General features: G+C 40.9%; 2 protein-coding genes across 2 annotated transcripts; both read left to right on the top strand.

Annotated features, from left to right (window-relative positions):
• The first annotated feature begins 444 nt into the window (after positions 1-444).
• On the top strand, positions 445-1731 carry ska1 (spindle and kinetochore associated complex subunit 1). Its single transcript, XM_046038340.1, has 2 exons — positions 445-650; positions 1182-1731. The coding sequence occupies exons 1-2, from the start codon at positions 485-487 to the stop codon at positions 1328-1330; spliced, it is 315 nt and encodes a 104-aa protein (XP_045894296.1). The 5' UTR covers positions 445-484; the 3' UTR covers positions 1331-1731.
• Positions 1732-5976: 4245 nt separating this feature from the next.
• Positions 5977-16644, top strand: LOC123962298 (carbohydrate sulfotransferase 1-like). Its single transcript, XM_046038339.1, has 6 exons — positions 5977-6193; positions 8847-9232; positions 10992-11205; positions 11338-11564; positions 14672-14889; positions 15333-16644. Exons 1-6 carry the CDS (start codon positions 6136-6138, stop codon positions 15667-15669), a joined length of 1440 nt encoding a protein of 479 aa, XP_045894295.1. The 5' UTR covers positions 5977-6135; the 3' UTR covers positions 15670-16644.
• Positions 16645-20113: the final 3469 nt, after the last annotated feature.

Genomic DNA, 20113 nt, shown 5'->3' with positions numbered 1-20113 from the left:
TCTGCAAGGAGGAATGGCAGAGGATACCCAAATCCAGATGTGAAAAACTTGTTGCATCTTTCCCAAAACGACTCATGGCTGTATTAGATCAAAAGGGTGCTTCTACTAAATACTGAGCAAAGGGTCTGAATACTTATGACCATGTGATATTTCAGTTTTTCTTTTTTAATAAATTTGCAAAAATTTCTACATTTCTGTTTTTTTCTGTCAAGATGGGGTGCTGAGTGTACATTACTGAGAAATAAAATGAACTTTTTTGATTTTTGGAAAATGGCTGCAATGAAACAAAAAGTGAAAAATTTAAAGGGGTCTGAATACTTTCCGTACCCACTGTATGTTAGTTCAGACCTTTTCTTTAGATTTATGATGAATTTTGAGCAGCTCTTCAGGCGGCTACAGCATGTTAAAGGAGGAGAGATGGTTTTTGTGTGTGCCTCTTTGAGCTCTGCTTTCTAAAGCTGAACATTGTGTCTCACTCAGGTACATGAAAGGACGTGTCTCATATGATCAGCTTAATGCCGCGGTGCAGAGCATTAACACGGCTGTATCTGCAAAGTACAAGATCCTCCATCAGTCGCTGAAAACGCTCAACAATCATTCACGCAAGCTGCACCAGCGCTTTAAGGACCAGGAGACCAAAGATACAAAAGGTGACAACATTTGCATATATATATTGTCTGACCTGTGCTCTAAATTTAATGATTTCTGATCTAGTCCCGTACATGAATATATCAATGCACTTGATATATAGTGGTATATTAGTACCATGTTTATCATTTTTGCGAATGAAGAGTTTAAATTGTGAAAGTCCTTATGTTCATCAGGGAACTGATCTGTGCTTTTTTTGATTAAAAGCTTAATATACCGGAACTTAAGATAACAGCTGCAAATAAATAAACACATTCACCAATTTGACAACATACACGGTGTAAAGTAAAAACCCACTGCAAGTCACACACAACAAAAGGAAAGTGAGTTTTCAGGGTTACTAAAAACTGATCACCCGAACAACGTAGTCAGTGCCAAAAGGCTATTGCTGGATCTAGCCAATGTTCCCAGTGATGGGCATACAATGGTGTAGAAAGCCATTCCCTGTTTTACGCCGTGTCCTGGAGAACACCGTTGGTCACAGTGGTCATGAGTTTATGATCTGACGCTTCACTGGTTTAAATGTCTTTCAGGTCAGTATTTTGTGGTGGAGGAAGACATTCGTGAGTTTACTCAGATGAAGGTGGACAAGCGATTTCAGGGGATTTTGAACATGATGCGACACTGCCAGCGCCTGCGTGAGCTCCGAGGAGGGGGCCTCACCCGCTATATGTTGTTATGAATGAACGAAGAGTCGGATGGATTACATTTTCACTGTCTTTTCACATTATCGTTCTTCATAATGGTGACATAACTGTAGTCACACTGGCATGAGGCTTTGTACAGTCTGCACTGTGCACTCTCTCAAACACTACAACTGAGAGGTTTTAGATTTGTCAGGTTAGTTGTATTGAACAGTAGCTTGATTAGGTTAGTGGACTCATCACGTGAATAAGTGTCTCTCACACACTGTACACATTTAACAGAAATGCCTTCATTTGCTACCTGGATGTGCACATTATGTTATACTGGAATGTGTATGTATGTTGAAATATACATTAGTTATATATTGCATTATTAGATATGCCAACAAAATTCTGTATTTTTACTTTTAAACAAAATAAAAATTTTATGATTAATACATTACTATGTATGAATAAGAAAACGTTAAATGTATTTACAGTAATCTCACTGTCTAAATGACCATAACCTTTCATCAGGCCATCACGTTGATTAGTTTCATTAAGTTATTCTTATGTTATTAGACAGCTCTTGTTGACAGATTGTTTTAAGGTTGTATTTTGTGTATTAAATCTTTGCATAGTGTTCAGCTCCTGAATGATCACTGGTACAGCCAGTTGGTTTTAGAAGTTGCATAATTAGTTCAATGGAGGTCATCTAGTCAGTTGTAGCACCGCTGGATCTGAAAGGTCCAATGTTGGATGAGTCTGACTTCTGAAGAACTGAAGAAGTCCTTTTGGATGATGGGATTAAACGTATCTTCAACCAAGTCCAGTAGCCCTTGACTTTAATCTTCGTTGAATAACTATGACCTGGATGACTGAGAATCTTCATAGACCTTCAATTCAAAAATCTATTTATTTCCATACCACGTTTTCACTGCTACCTTGCACGTGTGATGCACACAAAATGTATGGTCACATTTAATTTTTGGTTTAATTTAACAATATCTTTTGTTTTGTAGCACTGTGTATAAATTTGATGGTGAGTCACCAAAGTCCAATGTGTTAGCATTACCAGTATGTACTCCTCTCAGACAGTAGGGGGCAGCAGAGCGCGTTCCTGCTGCCGGCTGGGGACTGTTTTGATGACGTAGCTGTCGTAATCTTGCCATTCTGGTCCAACCGTCAAGACCAACAGCAAGTTTCCAGTGTTAATTTCTCCTCTTACAGGTCAGTAAGTTACACAAAAGCACAAAACCGAGAATTTGGTATAGTGAATCATTATCTCTTGTGTTGAAGTTGTGTTTGGTATTCACTGTGTTTCCTGCACTCTGCTATGTGGACGCCCGTTAAGGATGACAGTAAGTGCAAAACAAACACAAACGTTAGCACTCCGGCTCCCTACTCAATGTAAATGTCCACCGTTAATGCTTACAGCTCCTCGGCATTTTCTTAGTTTTACATTTAAAGTGTTTTATTTGTATTTTGTTTATAAAAAATGTTTGGTGTTGGTTAAAGGTCATCCATACCAATCAAATGTCATTATCTTGCCTGGAATATTATAAACCATTGCTAAATTGAGGACTGCAACATCTTTGTCAGTTAGTACATAACTATTGTGATAAACAGTTTATTTAGCCTGTTAATTAAAACAAAAAAAGGCTTACATTCCTTATCAGTATGTTATGGTTGTATGCTTATGTGTGGGTTTTTTGTGTAGGTTTTTTTTTTTTGATAGATGTATGTTAACTTTATCTAATTTAGTAACTTAGTTGAAAATGAGTGATGTGCAAAAAATACTTTATTGATCGACTTAAATGACTGTATTTATTAAATAAATTCTGGTAAGACCGTCAAGACCAACGGCAGCAAGTTTCCAGTGTTGTTCATTTCTCCTGTTTTACAGGTTTTATTATCTGTCCACGTGCCCTGTGCCTGGGGCCTGTAACACGTGTCAGAGTCATGAGTTGTTGGACTGACACATGTTATAATCCATCAAGGAAGCACTGTTATTTTTGGACTATTTCTTGACTAATTTAGCCAGTGCCAACCATACAAACGGCTACTGTTTTGGTGAATTAAGTCACTGGCAGCGACGTAGACTCTCCTCTCCAATCATAAGCTGTGTTATTAGGTGGTGGACCCTTGGCAGAGCACTGCAACAGTGACTGATTGAAGGGATATGTTATCCTGAACAGTTTCTTTCCACATGTTCCAAAGAACTGTCAAAAACAGTGAAACCGTGAGGCGAACTTGGGACTGTTGCAGTGTCGTGGCTGAGTGAGATGATCTCCAGCTGGAACTTGTGCAATGTTTTCATCCATCCATCCATCCATCGTCAAACGCTTATCCTGTGTACAGGGTTGTGGGGGGCTGGAGCCAATCCCAGCCGACATCGGGCAGAAGGCGGGGTACAGGACAGGTTGCCAGGTCACACATAGACAAACCTAACCTAGCCTGCATGTCTTTGGATGGTGGGAGGAAGCTGGAGACCCACCCTCAATGTGTTCATATTTTATTTAAATATGCGTGAGTTATTTTTTTTGTCAGCATCATCACAGCTGAGTGCACACTGATACACTGACTATGCATCTATCTTTTATTACTGCTGATTAGTGTTGTAGTCGAGACCGAGACCAGTTCTCCACATTACATGACACAATAAAATGTGGAACGAGATCACAGGTACTTCTCAAATTGATCTGAAAGATCCACAGGGAGGGGGGACAGTCATTAACGGTAACAACACATTTTTAATTAGGGTTATTTGAAGCAATAAGTTTTACATCCAATCAAAGTTAGGATGTTAAAAATTAAATCAGACGATGCAAAAGCAATTTCTTGATATTCCCAAAGTTACGGTCTTGACTGGTCTTAAAATAAAATCGAGACAAGACTGAGTACAAATGCGGTTGAGTCCGGGACGAGACCAAGACCATCAAAAAGTGGTCTTAAGACCAGTCTCGAGTACTACAACACTACTGCGGATACTAGTTTTTACCAGTATGCGTGAATGTCTGTCAATTCTTTTATTTATTTTTGATCAATATTTGATTGCACATTGAGGAAAGTTGCACTTATTGTTCAATGACAATAAAGCATTCTGATTCTACTGTGTGTTCTCTTTTCTCTCTCAGCTGTCAGCCCACCCCGAGTCTAGGTTCTGCTTGTGCATTGTCGCCCAGTGCTTGCTCATGGTGGGAATTGTTGGGTCTCTGTTAATATTACAAAGAGTACAGTCTAGACCTGCTCTGTATTAAGGGGGTGGCTGTGGCTCAGGAGGTAGAGCGGGTTGCCCGTAAATTGGAAGGGTTGGCGGTTCAATCCCCAGCTCCTCCAGGCTGCATGCTGGGCGAATTGCCTCTGGTGGCTGTTCCGCCAGTGTGTGAATGGTGAATGCAGACATAGTGTAAAAGTGCTTTGAGTGGTTGAAAAGATATATATTATAATAATATATATATATAAGCTAAGTACATTACTTTAATTTACATTAAAAGTGCAATGAGATAACTTCTGTTATGACTTGACGCTATATAAATCAAGTTATCTGTAGTGATACTGAGCTATTCCAACACAGAAGCCACCTTCAGAGAGTAAATGTGTCAAAACAGATAGAAACGAATATGATATAAAATGTAAATAGTTATTTTTTGCACCTGAGGCATTGGGCTGTAAATGTGACGATAGTAAACGTTTGCACATAGTTGTTTGGTGGGAAGAAATTGTTGTAAATGTTCATCCCATCATTTTTGTCATGCTAGCATAGCTAGATGAAAAGGCATGGTTGGAGTATGTGATAAGCTGCATTTGCACTTTACTTTACATCTGACTTGAAGGACTGGTGATAGGAGGTTTTCTGTTACACTTTTCTGTGTTTAATATCATTTGTCTATGGGTCTGTTATTTTGCACTAATAAAATACAATTAAAAAATAAAAACAATACTCAATGTCCTGTATGTACATGGAAAAAGTTCTTGGCTGCTGTTCTTACCTGCATCAGACCTAGGGGACCATTTGGACCAGCAGCAAGAGATCCATGTGTTGCAAAAGCACTGTGGATCCATCACAGACTTTGGATCTGTCAAGAGTTAGTGTCTGGACTCTGGACCAGGCCAGTGCTCACTCATCACTGAGCTGCACATGATCTGGACATGTGGGTTAAAGCCAGAAGGACAAGCGCACCATCTTCTGATTTAATAGTGTATTACCACCTAGATCTCCAAATTGAATGCAGCCGGTTACTTCTAAATAATTATCCAAATAACAGACAAGCTGCAAAAATATAAAGTTTGCTTTTCTCAGCCTACAACGCTGTGTTTGTTCCTACTGTCTACATCTCCTAAAGAGGGGATCCAAGGTCCAGCTCTGAGGCTTCAATAGTCTGTTACACATACTCTGTCTTTGTTTTTCTTCACAGCATTTATTTTGACTATATCAGATGCTGAGACGTCATATTTGATTCAGCTGTTACAAACACAGAAAGGGATCTCCGTGTGGCGATGGGGAATAATGCATCTACCAACTCTTTCATTGTACTCGGCTATTGTTTTGAGATTTACTTGAAACAAATCTGAACCAAAGAGGGATGGAGGGTGCGGGGTGGAGGGACGCTGTGTAAAGAGGGAGGAAGAGAGAGAGAGAGAGGTGGCGCGATAGAGAGAGAGATTATGAGAGAGGGAAAGAGACCTGTACCGTTCACGTACACCGGCTTCTAGTCCGGCACCCTGTTGATGTGGATGTGACTGCCGGCCGTCACGATTCCTGACACGTCCGTTTCGCCATGTCCTCATTGTCCCCGTGTGGATCCCATGCAGACGCAGGTCGGTGTTTGCCCCAGCGGCGGAGCCACACAGCAGCGGGATCATGTCTCCGCCACAGCCAGCCCGCCGCCTCCTGCTGACGGCAGGAACACAGCTGAGAGGTAACTCAATGTGGCCCATCATCAGGCCCGGGGGGAGCAGCGTGTCTCCGGTGGTCGGCGATGAAGCGGGCCTGTGGATGTGGTGGGCATGGCAGCGGAACATCACACCCAGCAGGAAGCTCTCGGATAGAGAGAGACATAAAGACAGCTGGGTTAGCTTGTGCATAGGTGTGCTAATATAGGCTACTGTCACTGGATTGTTCCAGACAGACAGACAGATAGACAGATAGATAGACAGATAGATAGATAGATAGATAGATGCAGAAAGGCGATAAGACACTGCTCAAAATAATTAAGGGAACATTTAAATTACACATCAAATATAGATGAACAAAAAAGTTGTAAGTTCAAAATCTTTACATTGTATCATTCAGTGAAAACGAAATGACATTCATTCAAAATTCAAAATCACCCCGAAAATCAAAGTAAAAAACTGAAATCACAGGCTGATCCAACCTGCCTGACTTCATCAGGGCAAATCATAATGTGATTTAGTGTGTATGGCCCCCACATGCCGGTGTGCTGCTGATGAGACAACAGATGATGTCCTGTGGAATCCTTGGATAAGGGCATCAGTGAGATCCTGGACAGTCTGTGGTACTAGGCCTACTTGTTCGCCTCGGAAGCACTGATAGATAACGTCCCAGAGGTTCTCAATTAGAGTTAGGTCTGAGGAACGTTAGGGGCAGTCAGTGGCATCAATGCTTTCGTCATCCAGGACACACCCTGGCCACATGAGGCCGGGTACTGTCCTGCACCAGGAGGAGGACGTTGTGCGATCCTTCAAGGATATGGCTCCCCAGACCATCACTGAACCACCTCATGCTGCATGATATTGCAGGCAGCATAACGTTCACCACGGCGTCTCCAGACTCTTTCACGTCACGTGCTCAGGGTGAACCTGCTCTCTCCTAGTGGATTGGTCATCTTCTGGTATCTCCTCCGTGCTTTTGAGACTGTGTTGGAAGACACAGCCAACCTTCTTGCAATGGCACATATGTTTTGTGGCCACCACCTGCAAAACCATTTCCTGTTTAGAGGTGGTCTTGCCTCTCCAGTGCAACTGTTATTACTTTCATTTGCACCAAAACAGGCGACACTAAATCACAATAACTTAGGCTTCCTTATTGGACAGATTGATATCCCTGAAGTTTAACTGACAAGGTGTGATGATTAAGTGTTTCCTTAATGAGCAGTTTAATTAACCCATTTGATTAATAAATTAAATGTTATTTATACAAGGCCAATTCGAAACATAATTTATATCATTGCACTATTCATATCAGGTCTAGATTAATATGCCATATAGACCCAATGAAATTTGAAGTTGATTTCCACCATTTTATTTAACTTTTTTCTACTTGAAAAGCTGCCTGTTCACACATCCAGCCGTCACCGAGCACATTAGCAGGGCCAAACCTAACCAGGTATTTGAGAAAATGTGTCATTTCAGAGACTGTTTTGTTGCATTCCAGTGAATTTAGAATAATGCAGTTGTTGAAATGCAAGACATAGGTTTTGTGTTGACATTTGAGGGTTAGAAATATTAAGTGGGGGCTCTGGGGGTCTTCAATTTTCTTCACTTCTTTTCTGCATCAATTTATGGTGGAAATGTCTTTATACAAAGAGAAACAAAATTCAGGTGAGAGTTCAAAATATAAAAATAGAATATAATGTAGGAAGGCTCTCAGGCATTCTGTATCGCTTTCAGATTTGTATTTTCCTGTGGATCAACTTTTGTATGTAATGTAATATCATCCCTACATGATTTAGTCTTCCCTCCTCTTTTGTGTCTTTTGTTTGGCGAAGTAACCTCTTTAAATGTGCATGTGGCACCTTTTCACCTCAATGATAAATTAATTCATAGTATTCATTTATAAACTCCTGGACTTTAATAGCTCCTGTGTTTCAACAGGTTTTCTGCTCATGTGCAAAACTTTCTGCACATTCAGAATCTCTCCCACACATCTGTGTTCTGACATGCCGAGAAAACAGTTGTAATATTACGAGACTAATGACAACCCATAATATTTTTAAAAGTCTGCCTCTCCCATCTCTATTGTGTGTTTTTCTGCGTCATTGGTCTTCTTAAATAGTAGCCCCCCCGTCTGACAGACACAGAACAGTTTGGGACTGTACTGGATGAGACTAACGAAACTAGCAGAGAACACTTCTAATTAGGCACAAATCTCACCATAAATGTTAACTTCACCACCTCTGATAAAGTGCAGCTCACAGGTGCCTCAGTGGGACGCACCCTGGAGCAGAGAGACAGTCCTAACACAGAAAGGTTTTTGGTTTGGTTATTTAAATTTTTATATTGCAAAACCCTGCTACTAGTTACATCACCACTCTGTCACAATCTGTCTGTGACTCAAAGCACCAGAGTGGGTCTTGACTTGATTACTTTCCCTGCATTGTCTCTGTAGCTGCTAAACGCTCCACTTTGTTCACCAGGCTAGTCTCTACCTTTGTGTGCTATTTGCTGGGCAGGTAGTGTACAGTTTGTTTATCAGCTGCGTTGTGCTGCTGGAAACATGGTTGTTAAAGCAGTAAGAGTAAACCAGAACAGTGAAGAAAACAAAAGGCAACAGTCTAAATATCTCCCTGTCTCCTGTCCTCTTCATGTCTTTCCTCTTTCCTTGTCTTGCAGACAGTGCTGTTGCTACCTGCTGGGTCTGTCCAGCCACCATGCAGTGTTCTTGGAAGTTCATGGTGCTGCTAGCATTAGCTTCAATAGCCATCCAGTACACGGCCATCCGCACCTTCTCCGCAAAGCCTTTACGCCTGCTGTGCTCCGTGGGCCTGGCTCCCGCGGGCCACTCTATCAACTGCACCCTCAAAGATCTGACTCGAGTGAGCCGGGAGACGCTCGAGGGCTTGGACCAATGCTGTGATGAGATCCTCTCCCACATGCCCTCCTCCCCCTCCTTCTCCCTCCCTTCCTATAATGGCAACAAAAGAACCCACATCCTGATTCTGGCCACCACGCGGAGCGGATCCTCATTTGTGGGTCAGCTGTTCAATCAGCATCCAGAGGTTAGAATGTGAGATGGCTATGACCTGTTTCATATCAATCATGCTATTGAAAAAACATCAGATGCACTGTTTGCTATTTCAAAAACACTGAACTTGAACATGGTCTTTGCAATTATTTGCTAATGACTTCAGTGTTAATTAAACATTTGAGATTGTATTAAGAACCATTGCTTTCACACGCCACACTAACATATCCTGTTTCTTTTGATCATCTCTGAAATGTGTATAAAACTTGATTGGAGTCTGCAGTGGCAAATGCAATTCACTGGACATGATCTTCAAAGGCCTATTTATTATGTCCAATACTACTGATTGGTCCGAGTCACCAGTCTGTCCTTTAGGAAGGCAGAAGCAGAACTAAGATGTGATCTGATTTGCCAAAAGAAGGGCAGGGGAGGGCCTTATATCTGTCCCAAAAAGGGCCGCACACATGGTCCAGTGTGTTTTCACCACGTTTAGGACAGCTGATGTATTGGTGATATCTCGGCAGGACGTTCCTCCGGTTGACGTTGTTAAAATCCTTGGCCACACTAAATCCCAGCCATGAGTTCAAATTCAGTTTTAGTCGATAATGTGCTAAACAAATATAGCCACAAGCGGTGTGGTAGCGTCCAAACACATTGTTTTAACGTATATTCATTAAACAACTTAAAGCACAAATTTGAACGTGTTTGAAGAGCGCTTACAACAGACAGTGGGGAGAAACAGGAGGATGCACACAACAAGGTTCCCGAGCTGGATTTAAAGTGGTGATCTTTGCAGTCACGGTCTCTGTCTTGGACCACTAGGCCATCGGAAAAACACAGGGGATATATTTGATTTATTGATTTATTTTGTGGCAACAAAGGACACTAACCACTCTACATAACTCTCACTGACTTCAGTACAGTACTTCACTATGTACCTGTAAAACGTAATCATTATGAATTAGTATGGCACAGTGAGGATGGAAAAAGGAAAACCTTTTGGGAAGGCATTTCATGCCTCAGGCCTCTGGGTGAACTGGGCATCTTTTGTTTTAACAGGCTGAATTATAAATATACAAAGGTCTGTGAGAGGTTGGAGTGCAGTATAGAAAAAATTGTACTGGAGTTCTTAATATGGGTGCATATGGAACTACAGTCCAACCTAATATCTATGATAACTTCCCCTCTGCCACTTAGCAAACATGAACATGTGTTAAAGCCAGAGATTATGGCCTCAGTAAGAATATGGACGAAGTTTAGAAGATATTTTGGACTAAAGCAAGCAAGTGGCTCTTCCTTATAACTAATAATTACATTTTCGCCTTTGGACAGGTCTTTCCAGTTATGGCATATAAATGGGTTGCAGTTTCTTGGTGACATATTTTCGGATGATATTCTCGCCCCATTGAATTGCTAGCCATAGATCATAGTCTACCTGGATCACATTTTTCACGCATCTCCAAATCCGCAATTTTGCCAAACAAATGTTTCCTGCTTTTCCTCACCTGTCACCTAGGAGTGAGTTAGATTCTTTTATGTAATTGGACCCCTTTGAAAAGGGACGGGTCTCTAAGATCTATACTATAATTCAGAAACTGAAACGGACCACATGGGAAAGGACAAAAGAGGCTTGGGAGAAGGATTTAGGAGTTGAGCTTTCTGAAGATGTTTGGCACATTAGTTTGATACATGATAACAGCCACTGAAATATGATGGCTATTTTATTCAAATAGTATTGATTTAGAAGTGCACTGTAACTCATATGTTGTCTTTGATATGTTTTCATGTCCAAGGTCTTCTACCTGTTTGAGCCTCTGTACCATGTCCAGTTGGCGCTGCTTCCTCGGTGGGCGCAGAGTCGGAGCCTGGCTGAGAGGAGGGTGATGCTGGGAGCAGCCAGAGACCTGCTGAGGTCTCTGTACCACTGTCACCTCAACAGTCTGGAGAGTTACATACGACCCCGTCCTCCCAACCACTCCACTGACAAGCTGTTCCGAAGAGGAGCTAGTAAGAGACATGTGTCAGCACTTTATCACATAATGATATTGAAACTACAGCAATGTTTCATTTATGTAACTGCTTTTGCATTGCATTGTCCTTGTGTTACAGTTTCTTATGTTGTATGTGTGCTGTCTTTAGGCAGGTCTCTGTGCTCCCCTCCTGTATGTGAGGCTCCTCTAGGCCCAGAGGAGCAGAGCATGGTGCTGGCTGATGAGGGGGAGTGTGTGAGGAGGTGTGGGCCGCTCAATGTGTCGCTGGCCGCTGATGCTTGTAGAGCAAAGCGCCATGCAGCCATCAAGACGGTCCGGATTCCCCAAATCAGTGACCTCAGAGCGCTGATTGAGGACCCAAGACTCAACCTGAAGGTAGATAAATGATTACAACTGTTATTATTACACTGTGTGCAGAATTACTTTGACCATATCATCATTTTTATGCATTTTTTCCAACTCCAAGCTGTATAAACTTGAATGCTTATTGGATTTAAGCATTTCAGGTGATGTGTTTTTGTGTAATGAGGTAGGGTGTGGCCTAAGGAGAAAAAACACCCTATATCAGGTGTGCATAATTATTAGGCAGCTTCTTTTCCTCAGGCAATGAGCCAAAAAAGAGATTTAACTGACTCAGAAAAGTCAAAAATTGTAAAAAGTCTTTCAGAGGGATGCAGTACTCTAGAAATTGCTAAGATATTGGGGCGTGATCACAGAACCATCAAACGTTTTGTAGCAAAACCTCAACAGAGTCGCAAGAAATGTGTTGAGAAAAAAAAACGCAAATTAACTTCCAAAGCGACCAGGAACCCATTATCCTCCAGTGCTGTCATATTCCAGAACTGCAACCCTACCTGGAGTGCCCAGAAGTACAAGGTGTTCAGTGCTCAGAGACATGGCCAAGGTAAGGAAGGCTGAAATCCGACCACCACTGAACAAGAAACATAAGTTGAAACGTCAAGACTGGGCCAGGAAATATCTGAAGATAGATTTTTCAAAGGTTTTATGGACTGATGAGATGAGAGTGACTCTAGACGGACCAGATGGATGGGCCCGTGGCTGGATCAGTAATGGGCACAGAGCTCCACTTCGACTCAGAAGACAGCAAGGTGGAGGTGGGGTAATGGTATGGGCTGGTATTATTAAAGATGAGCTAGTTGGACCTTTTCGGGTTGAAGATGGACTCAAAATGAACTCCTAAACCTACTGCCAGTTTTTAGAAGATACATTCTTCAAGCAGTGATACAGAAAAAAGTCTACATCTTTCAAGAAGTCCATGATTTTTATGCAGGACAATGCTCCATCGCATGCATCGAAGTACTCCACTGCGTGGCTAGCCAGTAAAGGCCTTAAAGATGAAAGAATTATGACATGGCCCCCTTCGTCACCTGATTTAAACCCTATTGAGAACTTGTGGGCCCTTCTTAAACGGGAGATTTACGGTGAAGGAAAACAGTACACCTCTCTGAACAGTGTGTGGGAGGCTGTGGTGGCTGCTGCACAAAAAGTTGATCATCAACAGATCAAGAAACTGACAGACTCCATGAATGGAAGGCTTATAACTGTTATTGAAAAGAAGGGTGGCTATATTGGTCACTGATCTGTTTTTTTAAATGTCAGAAATGTTTATTTGTAAACTGAGTTGTTTGTTTCTCTAATTCTCACTTTAACAGATTAAAATAAACTGTCGTTTATGTAAAAAAAAAGTGAGATGGGAAAATTTTCACACTAAGAGTTGCCTAATAATTGTGCACACATATATTCTCCTAAGAAAGCCAAAACCTCACTTTTGCCTTCTTAAATATTCAGGATTGAGGGTTTATTAACATTTTGGATTGACTGAGAGCACGGTATTTGTTCAATAATAAAATTAATCCTCAGAAATACAACTTGCCTAATAATTTTGCACACAGTGTATATTTAGTGTTACAGTTTTGTTCATTCAGATCAGAGCTGTAGACTTGCTACTTCAACTGTTATGAGACTCGACTTGACTCGATGGCAAAACACTGAGGATGTAACGGCTCAAAAACTTCAGAGGCAGTAAGACTAATAACGCGTGTTTTACTTGATAAACACAATGTGAAGCTGCCACAAATATGTTTTTGTCCCCATTAAAAACTGAAACAAAGCATGTGGGAAATGGAGATGTCAAGACTACGTGGCGTTCTTGTTATGAGCATATTTAAAGTGCTCACATTCACACACACCCTTTCAATCAAGATTTTTTCATACTTCAGATTTTGTCTCATTCACAGCAGTAAATTAAACTGAAACCTGCAGTGTTGAACTTTTGTCTCCCCGTCTGGCAGTGAGGGTAACTAAACAAACTACAGGTGAGCTCGCCCCAGGCTCTTGTTCTGAAATACAGACATAGCCTGTAGCTGCCCTCAGTCCCTCCTCTTCTCTCAGTGCTCCCTGAGGAAAAGCTAAGCCAGTACTATGTCCTTGCTGTCAAGTGCTTTCTTTTTTTGACTGTGCTCCTTCTTCTGAATGCTGCGTTCCTTTTATATCTGCAGCATCAGAATGTTTTCTTGGACACTTGCTAGGCCATACTCCTAGTTGCTGTAGCATACTCTGTCGCTAGGGTTGCTCCTGAGCCATATATAGAGAGAGTTACGTCATCTCTGTTTCAGTTTCAATTCAGTGGCTTTATTGGCATGACTGCGTACAATATGGTGCCAAAGTGTGTGTAGTGTATTTAAATTGAAAAATTTAAATTTAACATAAATGCTGAATGAACATTTATTCCTGTATTTCATAAACATAATGAAACTATTGTCTTGACTTTGTTGTCATATTCAGCTTTTCTGTGATAGTTACAGCAATCCAAATATGCAGTAGTGCATATATATAATGTGACAACAACCGACAGTTGAGCTTATCATCTTCCTACTTTTTTGTCGCTCTGTCGACATCTGCTGGACTGGACCTGTGGAACTGGCAGAGGCAAATATTAGACCCTATATAATACGTTATTTCTTAAAAGTGTGGCTAGAAGTATCTGTTTCTCTAACAGGAAGCTACTCGTGTCAGCTCTGATCATGAATCCCATTATTGGATTTAGGGTGCTGTCTTCGGGGTGGTGATGGCGCAGTGGATAAGACACATACCTTTGGTGTGAGAGACCCAGGTTCACTCCCCCACTGTGACCCATCCAACCATTGTGTCACTGAGCAAGACACTTAACCCCTCGTTGCTCCAGAGGCGTGCGACCTCTGACATGTATAGCAATTGTAAGTCGCTTTGGATAAATGCGTCAGATAAATGTAATGTCTTCTGTGTTGTTTTCACACCAATTTGAGTCAGATGGAGGCAGCATGAGGAGGAAGGTAGTGTTGTATGAATGTATATTGAATGCTGGCAACGCCGCCATTATGAAACAGAATACCAAATACACTGAACAAAATTATTAAAACAACACTAAAAGACTATTATTGTTCACAAATTTGTAAAAATCTGTCGTCATTCCTTATGATCAGGTGGTCCAGCTCATTCGAGATCCACGCGGCATCCTGGCATCTCGGATTGAGACATTTCGAGACACTTACCGGCTGTGGCGTCTGTGGAGAGCAACCGGACGTCGACCCCACAACCTGGACCTAGGGCAGATCAACACAGTGTGTGAGGACTTCCTGAGGTCTGTGTCCATGGGCCTGGCCAGACCTGCATGGCTTAGAGGGAGGTACATGTTGCTCAGGTGAGAAGGACAGGGATTATATTTGTGCACATTCAATCTTTGCTCACAATGTAAGTTTTAGCGCTCAGTTCTGAGGAACTACTCTGATCCATTCACCTTCACCAGCGATGCTGTCTGTCAGACTCAAACAACGTTTGCTTCATTGGTGGTGCCAGTGACTAAGTGGTTAGTTTCAGGTGCAGACAGTGACTGGCAACCTCTGAACCAGGAGGCATTGAAAAGGATATCAGTTTTTAACACAACTCTTTCCTCTTAAACCAACTCTCTTTTTTCCCCTACATTTTCTTAACCACCCCTCCCACAAATTTCATTCCATTCCTCTCTGGAGTTACATTAGGTATTTAGATTGGCCCTAAAAAGGATCTTTATTAGTTTTTTTGATATCCTGCCCCTGCCCTGAAAATTTACTGAATGATCCTTACTCCTTTCCTGTCTTTGGTCAGGTATGAAGATTTGGCCAGGTATCCTCTCCAGAAGACCAGGGAGCTCTACAGCTTCCTTGGTCTAGTTCTGCACCACAGTGTGGAGGATTGGATCATGAACAACACCCGGGGCAGCAGTGATCTGTCGTCCCGGCAGAAGTTCACCACAGTTCGGGACTCTGCTGCTAACGCCGAGAACTGGAGGGTGAAGCTGTCCTTCGACATGGTGGTTTACGCTCAGACTGCCTGCCAACCTCTTCTTGAGCTTGTTGGCTACAAGACAGTCTTTCACCCCCGAGAACTGAGAAACCTCTCACACTCTTTGGTGGAAGACAGGACGTTCCGCCCCTTTTTGTAAACAATGGATGACCTGCATAAATCCAAACTAGACAGTACAGCTGTGTCCATCCATTAATTTAAGTTCAATAAAACAATATGAAATTGTTCAACTACCAACCTACCTGAGTGATCAGCTACCTCACTTCCAGCCCTTATGGTAATCATTTAGGGATGAAAATGAGCTTTCAGCCATGTCTCTGGATAATGCGAGAGATTTCAAGTACTGAAATTTACGTTTATTATGTGGGGTCCCTTTCAAATAATTTAAAAAAAGAGAGCGAGGGATCACTATGTTTAAATCAAACTTAACACTTAATCTTATTTAAGCTACAGCTTGTGATCATTTAAATATAGCACCATGTGGGCGTTTTGACAGTGTAGTGCGGCAACCACAACAAAATTATATTTTCTTAGTTTCTCATTATAACTAAAGTGTTTACATGTTATGATAAGGTATTTTCATGTAATAATTACATATTTTTCTTATTCTTACTACATGACTTATTATGTTATAAGAAGCAATTTTTGTCATCGTAACAACATATTCCACATTACACTAAACCAAATTAATTAGCAGAAAATGAATTTTTTATTTTATTATGATGAGAAACTAAACTTGATGTGCCACACTGGTACAACTGGCACTTGGCCCACCATCACCACATACCCAAATAATGTTTCTCCATTTGATTGTTGATTATGTCAGTGTTGACATGGCCTTTATGTAAAATGTCATGGTTTGTTTTGCACAAATCTGTCCATCAGGAAACTCTGTAAATCATCAAGAGTTCAGGCAGAGCATCTGGAGGACATCACAGGGAAGACCGGCAAATATTCTCTCCATAAAAGATGATCTCCACGTTGATCCACAAATATGATCCACTTTCACCCAAATCAATGAATAAAGTGTTTTTGTACACATTATAAAGTTGTGTTTTGTACAGTTATCAGCGAGGACTGGCCAGTCCCTGGAAACATTCTGCTCCAGCAGCATCATAAAAATTGAGACAGCATTTCATTGGACGCAAAATTAATATACTGAGTTCAGGATGAGTCTTCAACATTTTTTATTGTTTTCCAGGAAATGACAAACACTAAAATACCATTAGGAATACTTACAAAACAACTTTTTTTGTCATTCTTTAGCCAGATACTGCTGTATAGGTGATGTATAGTACAAGATATATAAAAACACTTAAACACTGATTATTTTTTCAAATCAAACACTCTAACCATGTAAACTATCACTGTAAGTTTCATTTATAACAATAAACAAACATAAAATGTTGGGGAGAGCATTGTCTCTGGTGAACTGTCTTATCTCAATCCATGTACCATGTTCTGTGTTTTACTATACATCCAACTTGTAGCTACTGGTTATCCTCTGTAATCAGTGTACCATTATCTCAATCGATTTCCCTGTTCTGAAAAGAACATTGCAAAATAAAAAACAAGGCTTTTTTAAAAAATGGTTTTGTCTCAGAAATTTGAAATAAATGGATATCAAAGCATTTTCTGACACAAAATAGAATTTACAAAAAAGGCTTGAAAGTCATTTTTCTTGATAAGGAGGCCCTAACTAGGTTAATATTAACCCTAACTCTTCAACATTAGTAACAGCTACAACATTGAAAGTTCAGTTATATACTAGGCTGTGCCTAGGACACAAGTGAATGAATGTCTACTGTTGGTTCTTGTCCAAGCCTGAGATGCCCAATAACCCATGGTGAAACATCCCTTTTTGAGAGTGCTTTGAGGTTTTTGCCCGGTATTCCATCCATCAATCCATCGTCAACCGCTTATCCCGCCAATCCCAGCTGCTCTCGGGCGAAAGGCGGGGTACACCCTGGACAGGTCGCCAATCCATCGCAGGGCCACACAGACGAACAACCACTCACACTCACACCTCAGGACAATTTAGGCTCACCAGTCAACCTAGCCTGCATGTCTTGGGACGGTGGGAGGAAACCGGAGCACCCAGAGAGAACCCACGCAGACACGGGGAGAACATGCAAACTCCACACAGAAAGGCAACTGGGGTTTGAACCCATGACCTTCTAGTGCTATCCACTGTATCACTGTCCCACCCTGCCCGGTATTCATTAATCCTACTTAAAAATTTATAATATTATTAACTTTATTAACATTTCTATAATATCTTAATATTCAGCTAATAACTAAACCTGACCCTACGTTGATCCCCAGCAGGATCTTAATATAATATACAACCCTCCTCCTGAATTAGAAAAGCTTGCACATAAGGCTGGACGATATGGCCAAAAGTGTTATCGTGATAAAAAGTTTCATATCTTTTGATATCAATAATTATCATGATAAGCATAAAATCCCTATTTCTTTCGAGTTTAAAAGCTGACTTTTGCTCCTGAGAGAAAGGTGAAGAAACCTGATGGTTAATTGTGGTTTAAACTCATCTTTATATTCAACACTTGAGGCCAAACAGTACACAGTGATACAAGCTCCACTCTTTTTCTCCACTGACATGTCCTCCTCCTCGCAGATAGAGACAGAGGCTTTTCACCTGAATATCACAGTGAAGGTACACTTGGTGTCACGGCTTTGGATCAGTCGTCTGCCGCAGTGTTTCCAGATGGGCTAAGTGGGTCACAGCACAAGCTGGAAGCTACATACACAGCTGATTCTGTTCTGTAACCACTCGATCAACTGACACCACTAGACTGAAGACTTTTCTCTCACTCAGACACTTTATTAAAGTCTTGTATTTTATCTTTTTACAGGGCCTATAATTACCTTATTTTATTTTGGTTATTGTATTGTATGTACTCCCTGTAATTTATTAATTTTATTTATTTTTATTTACACTTTTATTTAACCAGGAGAAAGCCCATTGACATATAATCTCTTTTTCAAGGGAGACATGGCCAAGAAAGGCAGCAAAACAGCATTTAAAAGTTACATTGACACATAATGACAATACCATACATAAAACATCTTCCAAGACACCTATTTACACTTAAAGAATCCAGCCTATGGGAAAGATCTACACTCATCCTTAAGGACATCTGCAACCAGGGACTTGAACTCCAGCGGTGGTACCAGCACCTCTAACTGAAGAATCTTTTGTAAGGAGTTCCATGTTGAGGGTGCACAATATGAGAGGGAAGATTTTCCTAACTTTGAATCAACCCTGGGGACTTTTAAAAGCAGTAGCCTAGTAACTACTGAATGCAAAGTTAAACAGGGTACAAAGGTAAGTGGGTAATTTGCAAAGGACTGCCTTATAGATAACACACAAATGTAAATGTGTACGTGTAGCTGGAGAAGGCCATTCCAACGTTTAAACTACAACAATGGGTGGCACCTGAAATAAAGAGCAATCTTATCTTAAGCAGTAAAGATGAACAGACTTCATATAACTGTACAGTAACAGTACACATTTGTTGTGCTTTACGTTATTTGCTTCTACTTTGGCTGATCTGCTGAAATTAGATAAATAAGATGTGATGGCTGATTTGGCTGCCAACTCACAGCCACAGGTTTTTTCCTATTACAGTAATTCAGTAATGATTATGCAGAGTTAGTTATTTGTTCTGATTTCTTTGGAAGACTCTAAAACTGTAATTTCACCTCTCTGTATACCTCTGCCTCAATCAGTCAGTTTGTTTGTGTTATTGACCAAGTCAATGTCTGAATTAAAACTATCTAAAAACTGGAACTCTGGGACAAAATCTTCTGTCTGTGGTCTAATTTGTCAGTTTAGGGGTCTTCAACGTGAAAAGGTTGTAGTTCCCTAGGCGGCTGTGGCTCTGGTAGTAGAGCGGGTGTCCACTAATCAGGAGTGGCTCCTCCGGTCTGCAAGTGTCTTTGAGCAAGAGACTGATCCCCAAATTGCTCCCAAAGACTGTGTGAGAATGATTAGTTTCATTCAACTGATGCAACCTTGCATGGCAGCCTCTGCCATCAGTGGGTGAATTTGACATGTAGTATGAAGTGCTTTGAGTGGTCGGAAGACTAGAAAGCACTATGTAGGTACAGTCCATATACCATTCAGGGTAAGTTTTGTACATCTAAGTCAAATATAAAGCTTTGCCTTTGAATACTGTTAAGGATACTGTTAATCTGCTTCAACTGCAAAAATAGAAATCATAATAAAAATAATAAATGCTTGAAAATCATTAAGGCCTTAGTACCACTCGGTGCACAGGCCCTAATTATCCCTATTTTACAAGAAAACACTCAATATTTCACGTCAAGGTTTAAAAAAAATCTCCAATCATAACAAACCTGTGATTAAAAATAGTATAAAAACACAACAAATCCTTACCCAACAGATCCTTACCTGCTAGTTCTAAGCTTTTTAGGTTGCACATAGAAATATAAATGTTTAAACGTTGCTACATGCTACACATCGTTAGCTTCTCCACAATTCAATCGTTATGGTCATTTTACGGAAACAATGAACACCAAAGTATTATTCATTCAGA

This window comes from Micropterus dolomieu, linkage group LG22, assembly GCF_021292245.1.
Source record: "Micropterus dolomieu isolate WLL.071019.BEF.003 ecotype Adirondacks linkage group LG22, ASM2129224v1, whole genome shotgun sequence".
In the NCBI taxonomy this organism is placed as follows: Eukaryota; Metazoa; Chordata; class Actinopteri; order Centrarchiformes; family Centrarchidae; genus Micropterus; species Micropterus dolomieu.
The sequence above is the reverse complement of the archived record's forward strand: the minus strand, read 5'-3'. Positions and strand labels throughout refer to the sequence as shown.